Below are 14,917 nucleotides of genomic sequence, written 5' to 3'. Positions count from 1 at the left end.
CCTTCTAGGAAGGAGTTCTTTATAACAATGATATTATAGGCTTAATTCCTGTCCCTACCTTCTACACAAGGCCTCTCTCAGTCACTGGCTTTAGTATTGCTGTAAGTGCTAAGGACTCCTGTTATAGGCAGCCATTTAGAAAAATAGGTCATGAAGAAAGTATTGAGATCAGAAAACTTAGATTCCAGGAGCTAGCTCTGAAACGTTTGGCAAACCAATTATTCTCTTGTGCTCTTGTTTTCTCATCTATACAATAAAAGATTCATTGATCTCAATCCCATCTAATGCATAAACCTTTGATTGTGTATTTCTGTGTATTGACATATTTAAGATAAGTAAGTGAATTCCATTTAAGTTATTTCTTCCATTATTGACCATATATTCTCCTCAATTTGATTCTAAATAAACAAGATATTGAGTAAAATGACATTTTGGGGACTAAGCTTAAATCTTTTCTGACAGTCTGATTTTTTTCTTTTTTTTTTCTTTTTTTTTGGCATTCACAGTTGGTTCAACATTACAGTAGCAATTCATGACATAATATCGGAATTATCAGAATTATTCCTTTTTTATGTTATACTGTTGTAAGAATTTCCAATATTGTATTTTTACTACCTTCAGTGTTTGTACTTAATGTCATCCTAATGAAGCAGTAAAGCTTTTTATTTGTAGATATTTGGAAAATAGAATTAACCTTAGTTTTCAAAATATTTTCATGGCTTTCATTAATTCAACTAAAGCTTCTATGTACCTGGTACTTTGTATCTGCAGAGAAAATAAAAACACCAATGTCCTTGTTGTCATAAACTATTCATGCAAAAATACAAAATATTCACATGTACTTTGCCTACACTAACTTTATATTTAGAGAAATTTATTTTGGTTTAGTAGAATCTTGATAATTTTTATAAAAGATGAACATACTGGAGTCATTCAGTTATTTCTTGAAGAATAAATTAATTCAAATATTCATAAGATCCCAACTTATTCCTGAATATTTTGTCTGGATTTGAAGACCTGACTTCAAGTCCCAGATCTTCTGTTATTGCCCATGTTAATCATGGGAAAGTTACTGAACATTTTTAGCCCTCACTTTCTTCATATATAAAATAAATAGATGTAGACTAAAAGATATCTTAGATTCTTCTCAGTTCTCAATCTGATTTTAGAAAGTATTGAATGGTTTTTGAAGCATGTTATAAGTAGTTGAAACAGATATTTACAATCTTATTAGAGTAAATTTTAACCTTTTCAATTTAAGTATTTGTGGCCCTGCTAGGTTTTTATTCATTGAACGAACTGCCTTTCCACATACACAGATGATTTTAGAACATAAAAAAGAGGTTGAGAATCTTTATGTGTACAAGATTTCAAACTTTACCCATTATGTTTGAAACCCTAGGTGTAAAGATTTTAAATGTCATGTTTTAATATAGTTGCATTAAAGCCTTAGTATAGTTGGCATAAGAGTGAAATAAAGCCATGTAAGGTCTGGAGCTAGAAGGAATTTTAGAGATCTTTTATTCTAGCTCCCTCAAATTACAAATGAGGAAACTTGTGGTACAAAATGGTTAATAACTTGCAGAGTTTGCAGAGGTGGAATATGACCTTAGATCCTGTGACTTCAGGTCTAGGCTTCTTTACAGAAAGTGCTCTCCCATGGGAGAGGTTGTTTTTGTAATAGTTGCATTGTTTGTAGACTTGGAGGTAGACTTGTGAGCTGCAGCTTAAATCATATCCATGAACTGAGTTACTTGTCCATGGTGTATACGTGTGTTGACATGTGCATTGCACACTCATCTGTTTTATCTTTTCTTCAATTTCTATCTTTGCCTTTTCTTTGGAAAACATTCACATTTTTTAGATATACAAAAACTAAGTAAAGTTTTATAAGAAAAAATAAATAGTATAACTAATCTTTACATATATATCCCCGCAGATTTTGTATGGGAAGTTATGGTCCCTCTAGTGGACCTTACTAGTGTTACATATTATTTTATTCAAATTAATCATTCTAACATTAAAAACAAGTATTCCAAACATTGATTTTGTAATTGGATTGCTCTGGAATCTTTTTTTCCATAGATAATGAGTTATGATTAAATATCCAGAGGAGGCTTTAAACATTGTTAAGCCTATAATACAACTTTAATTCAGTTTGTTTGTCATGAAAATTAATAGAAAACCAAATAGTGATATATATATATATATATGTATATATATATGCTATATTAGCTGAATTATATAATAAATAACACTTTTTATATGTTATACTGGAAACTATCATCCTTATAAAATTGTTTTATGGGAAAATGTATTCTGATAAGCGTAGTCAGTAGGAAACATGGAAGAGCTAAAATGGTTTTCATCTGTCATAGGTGCTTACTGGAGAGAGACTGAAGATGAATCTTGAGTGGGTATAGCTGAGGAAATGCTTGAAAAAGTGGGAAGCAAGTACTTTTATTAGACTAGTGTAGTATCTCTGGTATCCCATTTCTTACCAAGGCCAACATAGCCTCAAAACACACACACACACACACACACACACACACACACACACACACACACACACACACACACTTTTTTCTAAGATTTCTTTCAGCTCTTAATAAAAGATCAGGTTTTTTTTTTTTGAAACTAGTTAGATTTGAAACAGTGGGTACCTTCATAGTAGATATAGAGTATATTTAAACCTCTCAGTGATAAAATTTCATTTTAAACTCAAATATTTGTGACCCAGCTGGGCTATACTTTTATTTATTGGAAGAATAAACACACATGCACACAGACACACATCTGAGATGATTTATCATCTTTAACCTTTTTCTCTAATACTTGTAGTGACAAGAATATGCCATTAGAATATGCCCCTTGAAGCTAATATGTGAGAAAAAATAGAATATGATTTTTTAGTAATCTCCTGAAATAACCTACTGCTACCTATTCTAAGCAGCTTTTTTGTAAATATAGGAGTACCTGTTACACGGATTTCTTTCTTTCTTTTTTTTTTGAGGCTGGGGTTAAAAGACTTGCCCAAGGTCACACAGCTAGGAAGTGTTAAGTGTCTGAGACTAGACTTGAATTCAGGTCCTCCTGACTTCAGGGCTGGTGCTCTATCCACTGCGCCACCTAGCTGCCCCATGGATTGCTTTTTAAAAAAATATCTACAGGTTTCAAGTAACCAGAATCTTTAATGTGCTATGTTTATTTTTTCTTTTAAAAAATGCATTTTGTTGATTTCTTTTCATATTATTTGTAGAGAGAGGAAATCCTTTCTTAAATAGAACACTCTTTGGAGGGGCATAAACATGACCCATTGACCACATCTCTTTTTGTTTATAACTTAACTACCTGAAATGAGAAAAGGCTTGAATTATGTTTCAATGTCTATTCTCAAGGACCTTTCTTTTGTGTGTGTGTGAGACTCAATTTCAATTCTTATAATAATCTTAATTTTTTTTTTTCTTACTGAATTTTTTTCAGTTTTAGTGATGTAATTCTTTCACCCACCAAGATGGCAGCCTTCCTATGGCTTGTTTGGGATCATTAGTATGACCCCAAAATTAAAACCTGGTGTGGTGGTATTGTGGTAAATGAGCCTCCTTAAGCTTTAGCTAGGCTTGTTTTTAAACAGAAAACATATAGTCTGTCACTAGGCCTAAATTTAAAACTTTACCAGATTGGTAGAACCTGCCTCAGCTCACAAACCTGGCAATTTTTGAGAACCACAGTGAGTCATTAGAGCAGGACCAGATGCTTTAAAAGCAGCTTCTTGGTTATACTAAGATGAAGTGATTTAGCAGAAAGAGACCAGAGCTTAGAGTCAGACTTAATTGTAGCATACACTGGTTATAAGAATGACCATAGGCAAGTCACTTAACCCTTCTGAGAGGGTCCTCATTTGAGCCAAGTTGGGACATCAAGAATTAATTTTATGTCATGATGGCACTGGAGTGGCTAGGTAGGGCCATAGTACATAAAGTAGGGCATTGCATTTGCAGTCAGGGAAAGCTCATTTTCCTGAGTTCCAGTTTGACCTCAAGACACTAAGGTTTGACCCTCAAGGACACATTGAGAATCCAGCTAAAGAGGCAAGTAACAAATAATGTCAGCTCAGACTTGTTCAGGGTCCCCTGCATCTCCTAAGTCCAGTGTTTCTGGAAAATCTGGCAACATAAGTAGTAAACAAGTTAAATTGGCTTTGGGCAGCAAAACTGTTTGACTTTGGGCAAGTCGCTTAATCCTCTTTGCCTCAGTTCTCATCTGTAAAATGAGCTGGAAAAGAAAATGGCAAGCCTCTTCAGTATTGGTCAAGACACAACTGAAAAATAACAAATTTAATTTATTCCAAGTTTTTGAAAATAAGTATTTTATGTAATATTTTGTGCAAAGGCAGAGCTAGGGAATGGAATGCCTTGTGTGGGAAGCAGGGAAAAAACCCAACCCATTTAGCTACATGGCAGAGGGGAAGAAGGAGAAATGTTTGATAAAGCCAAAAAGTTAGGTTGGGGCCAGGTTGTACAGGACTTTAGAAGATAAACAAAGGAGTTTGTGTTTGAACCTGACATTGTGATTATGATATGGTCAGATCTGCATTATGAAAATTATGTTGGTACCAGTGTGGAGACTGGGCAGTAATCAGGTAGAGACTTGAGGCCTAGGAGACCAATTAGGAGGGTGTTGTTGCAATAATCTTAATAATAATAATAAGAGCTGAACTAAGGTGTTGGCTCTGAATAGGGAAAGTGGGTGGGATCCCAAAGAAGTAGAAAGAACTGGATTTAATCACTTAATTGATATGTGGATTGAGGAAGAATGAGGAATTTGGGATAATGTTTAGATTTTTAAAATGGGAGATTGGAAGGATGGTGTCTATGAAAGAAAAAGGGAAGTTTGGAAGAAGGACGGGTTTTGAGAAAAGATTATGAGTTTGGTTTTGGATATGTTAAGTTTTAAATGTCTTTGGGATGTGCTGGGCTTTAGCTCAAGAGTGATTGGGCAAGATATGTAGTGGATTAATGAGCCATCCACATAGAGGTGCTAATAAGAGCCATAGTAATAATGAGGTTATTGAGACAATGTAGAAAGAAGGAGGTACCCAGAGTTGTTGGTGCATAACACCTACAGAGCATCGATCATGATCCAGAAAAGGAGATGGAGGGGAGTGGTCAGACATAGAAGGGGAAAATGAGGTGAGAGTAATATGAAAGGTCTTGGGAAGAGGCGATTTAGTGGGGATGGTCCTCAAGAGTCATGTAACATAGGTCAAGAAGGACTATCAAATATGACAGTTCAGAGCTTCTTAGTTCCTGGTCTTTGGAGAAAGCAGTTGCAATTGAGTGATAAGATAAGAAAATAGACTAGAAAGGGCCGAGGAGAGAAAGTGAAGGCAGCAATCATTTTGGAATAAAATATTTATTATATTTATTGAAGCTTTGTAAGGATACCATTAACTATTACCAACTTGTGGTTTGGCCTTTTTATAAAATGCTAACAACTAGATTTCCCCCCCTCTTTTCCTCACTCTTCATTTTGCTTTTCATTCCCATTTTCTTCCCTTTTCATAAAATTTCATAAAATTAAGACTTTTTTTTAAAGTTGGTCCAAATAAGTAGACAGTGGAATTACTTCTAACTAAAACAAGGTTTATGAAACAGGTATAGCACTATGAAACCAAAATTAGAATTTGTCTTAAAATGAGGTTTTATTATAATTTAGTTTCTTAACTTTCTAAAAATAGAATGCATTTTTCTTCATCTTAGTTTTGTCAATCCATTTTACTTTTACATTGTTTTCACTTCAAACTATAGAAAGTAAAAGGAAGGAAGCTGCATTTTTTAAAGTTTTCTGTACATAGTTTTCAAAGAATGCTTTTTCTCTGGGTAATAATTGTTTTATTATTTTTTGTTTGTTTGCTATTATTATTTTTAAATTATAATTATAATTTTTTTGACAGTACATATGCATGAGTAATTTTTTTTTTTTTACAACATTATCCCTGGTATTCATTTTTCCAAAATTTCCCCTCCCTCCCTCTTCTCCCTCCCCTAGATAACAGGCAATCCCATACATATTAAATGTGTTACAGTATAACTAGATGCAATATATGTGTGTAAATCCAGTTTTCTTGTTGCACGTTAAGAATTGGATTCTGAAGGTATAAGTAACCTGATTAGAAAGACAGTAGTGCTAACAGTTTACATTCACTTCCCAGTGTTCCTTCTCTGGGTGTAGTTGTTTCTGTCCATCATTAATCAACTGGAAGTGAGTTGGATCTTCTTTATGTTGAAGATTTCCACTTCCATCAGAATACATCCTCATACAGTATTGTTGTTGAAGTGTATAGTGATCTTCTGGTTCTGCTCATTTCACTCAGCATCAGTTGATGTAAGTCTCTCCAAACCTCTGTGTTCATCCTGGTTGTAATTTCTTACAAAACAATAATATTCCATAACATTTATATACCATAATTTACCCAACCATTCTCCAATTGATGGACATCCATTCATCTTCCAGTTTCTAGCTACTACAAAAAGAGCTGCCACAAACATTTTGGCACATACAGGTCCCTCTCCCCTCTTTAATATGTTTTTGGGATATAAGCCTAGTAGTAACACTGCTGGATCAAAGGGTATGCACGTTTGACAACTTTTTGAGCATAGTTCCAAATTGCTAGGGCCTGAATGTTTGGCACGAAAAAGGTGCCCCTCCACCCCCCCAATCCCTGCTCTGTAGTATTTCTGAAAATGAGTACACATCAGGTATTGATAGGGGAAATAGAAAATTACTTTATATATATATAATATATATTTATGTATGTATGTATGTATGTATGTATGTATGTATAAAAATAATCCCCAAGGCAGTTGGGGTTAAGTGATTTGCCCAGGGTCACACAGCTAGGAAGTCTTAAGTGTCTGAACTTGGGTCCTCCTGACTTCAGGACTGGTGCTCTATCCACTGCGCCACCTAGCTGCCCCAAGAAAAAATATTTTCCATCCTCCCTAATTATTTCTTCTTATTGCTTTATAAGCATCTTAACATTTCCCCCATATCCTCTTGTTTTCGTGTCAAATTGCTGACCACCTCTACATAATAATAGACAATAGACAGTTAAAATATTTGTTTAAGGATATATTGATGGTATTTATCCTAATGAATTTTTAACTCCTGAATGAATTAATTTAACTCCTAATGAATTTTCTTTCATTTTATATGCTAAATTATTTAGGTATTTCTTGTTATAGTAAACTCAGTATACTAAAATTTCCAATTCACAAAAGATTCTATAATTGAGTGATCAGATATCTTTAAAGTTTAATATTCTCCTCTTCCTCTGACAGAAAGTGAGAATGTGTAGAAGAGTGTGGGAAAGAGACCATCACAAGCCTGGCACAGAGACTTGATATAATACTGATGAGAGATTCCAGTTATCCAAACATAAGCTGGAGTGCTGCCAAAGCAGAGCAGCTAATTAATAACCATTTGCCTAAGTGATGATTTCATTCTTTGAATGGTGGACAGAGCTACAAGAGGAAATTCTATTTTGGATCTAATTCTTATTAGCAGAAAGAAACTCGTTTCTGGAGTGAAAATGATAGGAACTCTAAAGGAAACAGTCACTGTTTCTTAGATTTTGTGATTAAGGAGAGGAACTTCAGCTGTGGTCTGGCTTAGATATTGGAAAAGCAGTTTTGAATGGGTTCATAGTAAATATGGGTAAGTTCCCATGGAATAAAGCATTTCATAGGGTGTCAGCCCAGAAGAGATGGGCAATGTGTGAAAGTCTATAGGGAAACAGTGAGGAATGAATATAAAAACCTGTTTTTTGTTCTTGTTTATTCACTAATTTCAATCATGTCTGACTTGTGACTCCATTTGAGGTGTTCTTGGCAAAAGTACTATTTTGCCTTTTTTTTTTTCCCAGATCATTTTCCAGATAGGGAAGCTGAGGCAAAAAGGGCTAAGATACTTGTCCTAGAGTCACCCAGCCTTAAGTCACATTTGAATTCAGGTTTTCCTGACTCCAGGCTGGCATTCTATTCTCTGCAATTTCTTAATATGGTATTATAGTTTTTGTTAAGATCATTTGTTTACTAAGGAATCTGTTCTTTTCTTTTTTTTTTTTCTGGGTAGGATTTGGGTCCTGAATATGAAGATGTATTTAATACATCTTTGAAATGGATTTTAGAAAATGGAAAGGAAGTTGGCATAAGGTAAGTAATTTTCTTTTACCTTTTTTTTTTTTTTTTTTTTTTTTTTTTCTTTATAATATGCAAGAAAATGGCTTAGGTTTTAAATTCACTCTTCATTATTTTTAAACAGGTGTATTGGTAATGGCTCAAATGAAGACTTGACAAACATAACTGATGTGCAGTTCTTGCAATCTACCAGACCTCAGATGTCTTTCTGGTGTCGTTTTCGACGTGCATTTATTACTGTGACTCACAGATTGTTGTTGTTGTGCTTATTGTTGTTGTTGTGCTTCGGTAAGTTGTTGTACTGGAGTAGTCATAGTTTGTATTTTATAGAGAATAAAGAAGAAAAGGTAGTTTTTATAATGGGTATGTTAATTTAATATTAAAGTTAAGGATTTTTGCCATTGTTTAAAATATTAATAATATAAATGATTCAACTATATGGTTTGCAGAGTGCTTTACCTATGTTATTTCATTTGAACCTCTGAATAATCCAAGTCCAGCAATCTCTCCAGAACATCATAGTAATTATGTGCCAAGGAACTCTCACAAAAATATTGCATTAGATTTCAAAGGAATCCATGGGATATGGGAGTGGGATGTGGAGATGAAATTTGAGTCTTTACAAATTTTTGTCTTTTCTCAGTGAAAGTTTTACTGGGAAAAATGGAGAGTAGCAAAAAAAATGTGATTTTAAAATTATTCTTGGATGTGTATATTTATTAAAAAACACTGAATTTTGTAAAATGTTGCAATTCATATTTTTGTTTTTTCATGAAATTTATTAAAAGGCACTTTCACTCATTTCTTTTTTACCAACCCTTCTAAAAGTTGTATTTTTCTAAAATCATGTGCTTTAATTATTTGAGGAGATTGTTTAGATAAATTTGTTCTTATACTTCTTTACTTTTGTAATAGTTCATTATTTTGAACTCAAAGGAAATATTAACAAAATATTGTCATGTTATTTTAGATTTTAAAATTAAATTAAATATAAATGAATAAATATTACAGTAATGGAAGGGTGCTTTCTTAAACATTTAAGAACAGTCTAAAAACTTCTTTTTAAAATGTTACTTTTAATGCCATTTTAATTAATGTTAAGATAGTACTTAGTTTTGAATCGTCATTGTTAGCTACATAAATACTAAGCTTGGAAAATTAGCTTTCTAATAATTTTAAGATTTAAATCTTAAGACGCAGCTAAGTAGTTTTAAAAGCACATTTTAAAATCTTTCAGGTGTAGTGATGGCTTGTGTAGTTGTGCATTATGTGAAATATCACTGGACAAAAGAAGAGGAAGAAACAAGGCAGATGTATGATATGGTGATAAAGATTATAGGTATGTGATTTTTAAAATTCCAAGATGTGCTTTTTCAGGCCACATTTTGATAAGTAGTTTAAAATTTTAAAAGAATGTTAAAATCTCTTTAATAGCTTTTAGTAACTTTAGTAACTAATACAGCTATAAAGTATGATAGCACCTTATTATATTTTCAGATGTATTGCGAAGTCATAATGATGCTTGCCAAGAGAATAAAGACTTACAGCCATACATGCCTATTCCACATGTTCGAGATTCTTTAATCCCACCTCCGGACAGGTAGGTTCAAAATATGGTGAAGAAAATTAAATGTGGGTGATATTAAAGTAGTATTTCCAGAGTCATTAAGCCTTGCCTATGCTTTTGATGTATGCTTCCTTTGGGGTCCTCATAGTCTACATTCCCAGTATCTTAGCAACCAGGAACTATACTTGTTTTGTGGTCCTCAGTCTTTTGTTTGTTACTTCAGTCACTGTCTCCCACTATTTAGAATTTCATTTTATTTTGTGTTGGAACCTGGGAACCCTTGACAGATGGAAAGAAGTCTTAGGGTCCAGAGTTGCATGGCAGAAGAATAGAATAGTAAATAGGATGGGGTAATTTTTCTTTTGGGGGTGACAAAAATGCAAGTGAGTCATCAACTAATGCAATTTCACAAGGAAAACCACAAATCTTTTTGTTATAATAAAAATTAATTTAAGTAGAAATGCTTCCTGGTTTCTTACTAAGAATAAAAGATGTTGCAACATATTTCATTTTAATAGGTCTACAATGAATCAAGCTATGGGAATTTAACTTCATTTCATCTGTATTATAGGAAAAAATTGAAGAAAGTCTGGGATAGAGCTGTCGATTTCCTGGCAGCAGATGAATCTAGAGTTCGTACAGAGACACGAAGAATAGGGGGTGTAGATTTTTTGGTTTGGAGATGGATACAACCGTCGGCATCCCGTGACAAAATCTTAGTGGTACCTTCTAAAGTTTGGCAAGGACAAGGTATGCAGCCCTTGAAATCTTTTATTTTTAATTCTATTGAAGGTTCAAGTCACAGAATACAATTGTTTAAAGGCATATTTATCCATTGTGTTCCTCAGTTAACTTATCTATAAAATGAGAGTTTAAATTACATGACCTCTAACATGTCCTCCTTTTATAAGTTCATGATCTTTTAGGAGCAGACATTTTCCTCTAAAAAAAGATTCAAATAGTTATAAAAGCAGGTCCCATCACATTTCAAGTAGATCATTGATACACAAAATTCTTAATAGAGGTGAAAGAATGAATTCTGAGCAGTGAAAGAAGGACTTGTTTTGGAGTCAGGACATCTGAATTCAAATCGTAGTATTTCTTGCTATTTTTGTGATTCTGATCAAGCTATGTGAGGTTTGTAAAATGGGGGTGAAAGTTCTTGTGCTGTCCACAAACTAAGCTGGTTAACAACATATAAATATCAACTATAGTTATGTCATCATTATCTTTGAATCTGCATGCATATCTTTTGTACCTAGGTCCATATACTTTTATCATCATACCCACTCTGTCCTAAAAAATCCCTTTACCGGTACCTTTTTTGGCTAAACTTCTTTTTCTTTAAAAGTCACTTTCTCCCTCTTTTCCTTCAGGGGGAAAAAAAAAGGTACATCAAAGCCATATATATATATATATATATATCCCCATGGGTTTTGTCACTCCCCGCATTGTCCCATCCTACTGTTTTTTGGGCTGTTGGATTTTACTTATTCTATTTGCGGTTGGGAAGCTTATGGGACTTAAAGAATATGTTAGGGTCCCAGTGCTGTATAACAGAAGCAATTTTAACACTTGACGATATTGATTTGACAATTTGGTCTAGAAGCATGTTATAAAACTTAATTTACTCATCAGTGTCATTAGCTCTTATCTTTGACCATAATAATTATTGAGATTGGGAGAATACTATAATGGAAAAATTAGTGAGCCAGTACATTAGTTTGAAAATTTGAATGTTTTAATCTGATTATACCACCAATTAGCAATATATCATTGGGTAAGCTATTTAATCTCAGTATATATTTCCTCATTTTAAAATGGGATCAATAATAGCAATTTTATCTCCCTAGCGGACTTGTTAGAAGGCTTTGATGAAAAAATGTATTTAAAAAAATTTTGGAAAATATAAAATACCATGTTATGTAGTATTTTATATACTATTCTAAAACTATTATGTTTTATGTAGTATTTTATAATACTATTCTATTTTGTATTATGTAATGTCAATATAATTAACAGTCTGTTAATTAACTTATTGTCAGTATATTAATGTATTATTGATAATACGTTGTATTAATTTGGTATATATGAGATTAATATATGTTTATTGTTTTTGCTGTGTATTTTGTTAAGATACTTCACTTATCTTCACAATATTGAACCTATCTGATATTGTTTGCTTATGATTAAAATGAAGTTTATGAGTTAATGATTGTCAAAATTATAAGTGAATTTATCAGAGCATTAGTTTGAGAAGATAGAATACTTGTATTCTGTCCTTTATACTAAGTTGTTTTCCTAGAATTGTGTGTGTATCCTTTTTGTCAATATTTTACAATTGCAATGTCCATTGTATTTAAAGAGCTATTTGTTTTGTTTGACATATTGGAATTAATGGTTATTCCTACAGAAACTGACATCTTGTTAGCTGATGGTGAAATTGTTGAATTTAGATTTGGAATTTAGTTTGGTAGTCAAAATTTCAGTGCTGTAAGTATTGCAGGGAGGTGAGATATTATCTCTGTACCAATCATATTTTCACTTAAAGTTTTTGTCAGTAAGAACCAGTTGAAGTTAAATTATTCCTATAAAAGAGATCTTAGTTCTTCAGAGAATTTAAATGACTGTTTTCTATTTGAATGCTATTTCCAACTTATTGTTTATTACCCATTCAGTAGCAACACATTAATTCACTTCTTTGATTTAATTGATCTTTTGCTGCCATATTTTTGTTAACTGAGTATGAGAATATTTGCAACATCCCTAAATTTGAACAGAGAATTGCAGGCCCAGATTTTCTTTTAAAATTGAGTTTGTTCCTTATTATTACAGCAAGGGGAAAAAAACGCTGGAAAATTGATTGAAAATTTGTGTTGGAATACACAAAAATTCCAGAGCTTTCCATTTCCTATTGCCCTTTCATAGCTCCCCTGTCCTCATCTTCTCCTCTCCCCCACCCCCCCAGCCCCAAGAAGTTCTCTTGATTCCCACAACATAAAAACTTTCATAGGCACATAGTCCCCCTCAGATTCAACTGAAAATTTACCATTTGTTTTTCCTTTTTAAGTTCATGATGTCCAGACCCACCACAGATGGCTAGCTCCAGCTTGCTGTGATGTCCCTTTTGTGCAGTTTTGCTGGTAACATCACACTCACCTTTGTTCTTTGATGAAGCCGACCTCTAGAGGTCAGGTAAGTTCCATTTCTTACAATATTGCGCAGTTCTGTGAAGTTTTTATTTTATACCCATTGGGGTATAACATTTAAAAATAAAACTTTACAAAACCATGTGCTATTTAAATAAATTTTTTTTTAAAAAGGACTTGCCTTAGTCCTCTATAGCAGGATTCAAAGGTTATGATGATGTCACCAGCAAACTAAGCAAAGGGGTGGGATTGGGGTGGGAGGGGAAAGGTTGTCTCACAAAAATGAAGCTCTTGATCCACAGTGAAACTGGAATTCCTACATCAGAAAATGGTGAGTGTGTAAGTTTGTTCTACAAAAGCATACTCACCATTAATAGCTGAAAACAGCATTCATCTAAAAGGTAATAAAATTATATTGAGAATACAAAATTAAAACACTAAAAGCCATTCACACTTTTCCCCCAAAATTAAAGTAAAAGGCTACTTTACTTAATGTCATGAACTGAATTTTGCCAGGGTAGAATAGCAATCTTCTTTGTGTGAGTATAAAAAGGGTACATTAAAACTAGAATATAAAAATATTCAGATTTCATTTAAATGAATGCCTGATTTTAATAGACATATACTTTTTGGCATAACATTTTGTAATTAGTTTTGGCAGTGAAGTAATTATGAGATTTTGAGGAAAATTGCTTATATGAAGCTCCTAGTATACCTTTTAAAAATGATTGATTTTCATTTGCTTTTCCAAATGGTGAAAACAAGATTTTTTTGTTATTTGGATGTTCTGGTGCCTCTAAAATATCTAGAATATCATTAAAATTCCCACATAAACCTCAGGTAAAATATAATGATGTTTATAATTTGTTAAATGAAGAGAGAAGGGCAGAGAGAAATTTTTGGTGCCTGGGACAGAAGGTAGTCTTGAGTTTAGTTTCATTGGACCCCAAACAAAATAAATCATTATGATGCTGCATTTCTCCAAAAAATTTGACGAACTCAAATCTCACTATAAAGGTAATAGGGTTTCAAGGGAAGTATTAAGTTTCTGTTTCTGGGACTTCCATACCCTCTAGTGGTTAAAAAAAAAAGTTTGCATTTCTGTAAATTTTTTCAGATTTTTAAAATTACCTTTCTTTCAATAATCCTGAAATTCATTTAGTTGAAGTACTATCCACATTTGATAGGAAAGGAAACTGGGTCCTAAGAGTTATTTTGCCTAAGGATCAATAGATGATTCAGGTTGGAGCTAGGATCCAAACTCCGAAAATACTTATTCTTAACACCATACTCTTTCTTTTCAGTGGAGTCCAGAATGGACTTAAACTTTTCTATATGTAAGGAACGATAAGGTTTGTTGGAATTTATCAGATAGAGAACTTGAAGGAGTTTTTAGTTAATTTTGTTTTTACTTGGCGAGATTTGTCTCAGAGGGATTCTTGTTTGGTAATATGTAGGAAAATGAAAGGACAGGCTTTCTCTTCAATATGGTATCCACACACAAGGCTATAATAACTTTGCAGATATTTGAATTATTTTAATATCACTGTATACGGTTAGAATGATGTAATACTAATAGGTGGCATGCATATAACAGTTTATAGAGATTTTTTAACCTACATTTTGCAGAAACATTCAGGTCAAGTGGCTTTCTCCAGATCATGCAAGATTTGACTCTCAAATCTTTCCTCTTTACCAGATACCTTAAAGAGTAGAAAATGAATGCTTTTCATTAAATTGTAACTATATTACTCCTCCTTAATAAAATAACTCTTAATACCTAAAATTCTTCTTTTTTGTAGCATCATCCCAAAAGAGTAGTTGCGGTTTTTGATTAAACATTTTAAAAATGAAATCTGTCCCAAGCTTTCAAATTCTGAAGAATGTGTTATTATTATAACCTTGATTTTCTCAAGGAATAATAAAATATTCACTACACTGATAATGAGTAAACTAAAGAAGAAGCAGATTGATTACAGCAAAAAGTCATAGTATTTAAC

At 32.9% G+C, this 14,917-nt stretch overlaps 1 protein-coding gene across 1 annotated transcript in view; it reads left to right on the top strand.

The window, feature by feature from the left end:
• The window catches only part of LEMD3 (LEM domain containing 3), a 74,771-nt gene that overhangs the window by 54,346 nt on the left and 5,508 nt on the right, over nucleotides 1-14,917 (top strand). Inside the window, 5 exon segments of the mRNA XM_074269723.1 lie at nucleotides 8,137-8,216; nucleotides 8,326-8,489; nucleotides 9,439-9,540; nucleotides 9,699-9,801; nucleotides 10,340-10,518. Coding sequence (XP_074125824.1) covers nucleotides 8,137-8,216; nucleotides 8,326-8,489; nucleotides 9,439-9,540; nucleotides 9,699-9,801; nucleotides 10,340-10,518 — 628 coding nt within the window.

This window comes from Sminthopsis crassicaudata, chromosome 5, assembly GCF_048593235.1.
Source record: "Sminthopsis crassicaudata isolate SCR6 chromosome 5, ASM4859323v1, whole genome shotgun sequence".
NCBI lineage: Eukaryota > Metazoa > Chordata > Mammalia > Dasyuromorphia > Dasyuridae > Sminthopsis > Sminthopsis crassicaudata.
The sequence above is the reverse complement of the archived record's forward strand: the minus strand, read 5'-3'. Positions and strand labels throughout refer to the sequence as shown.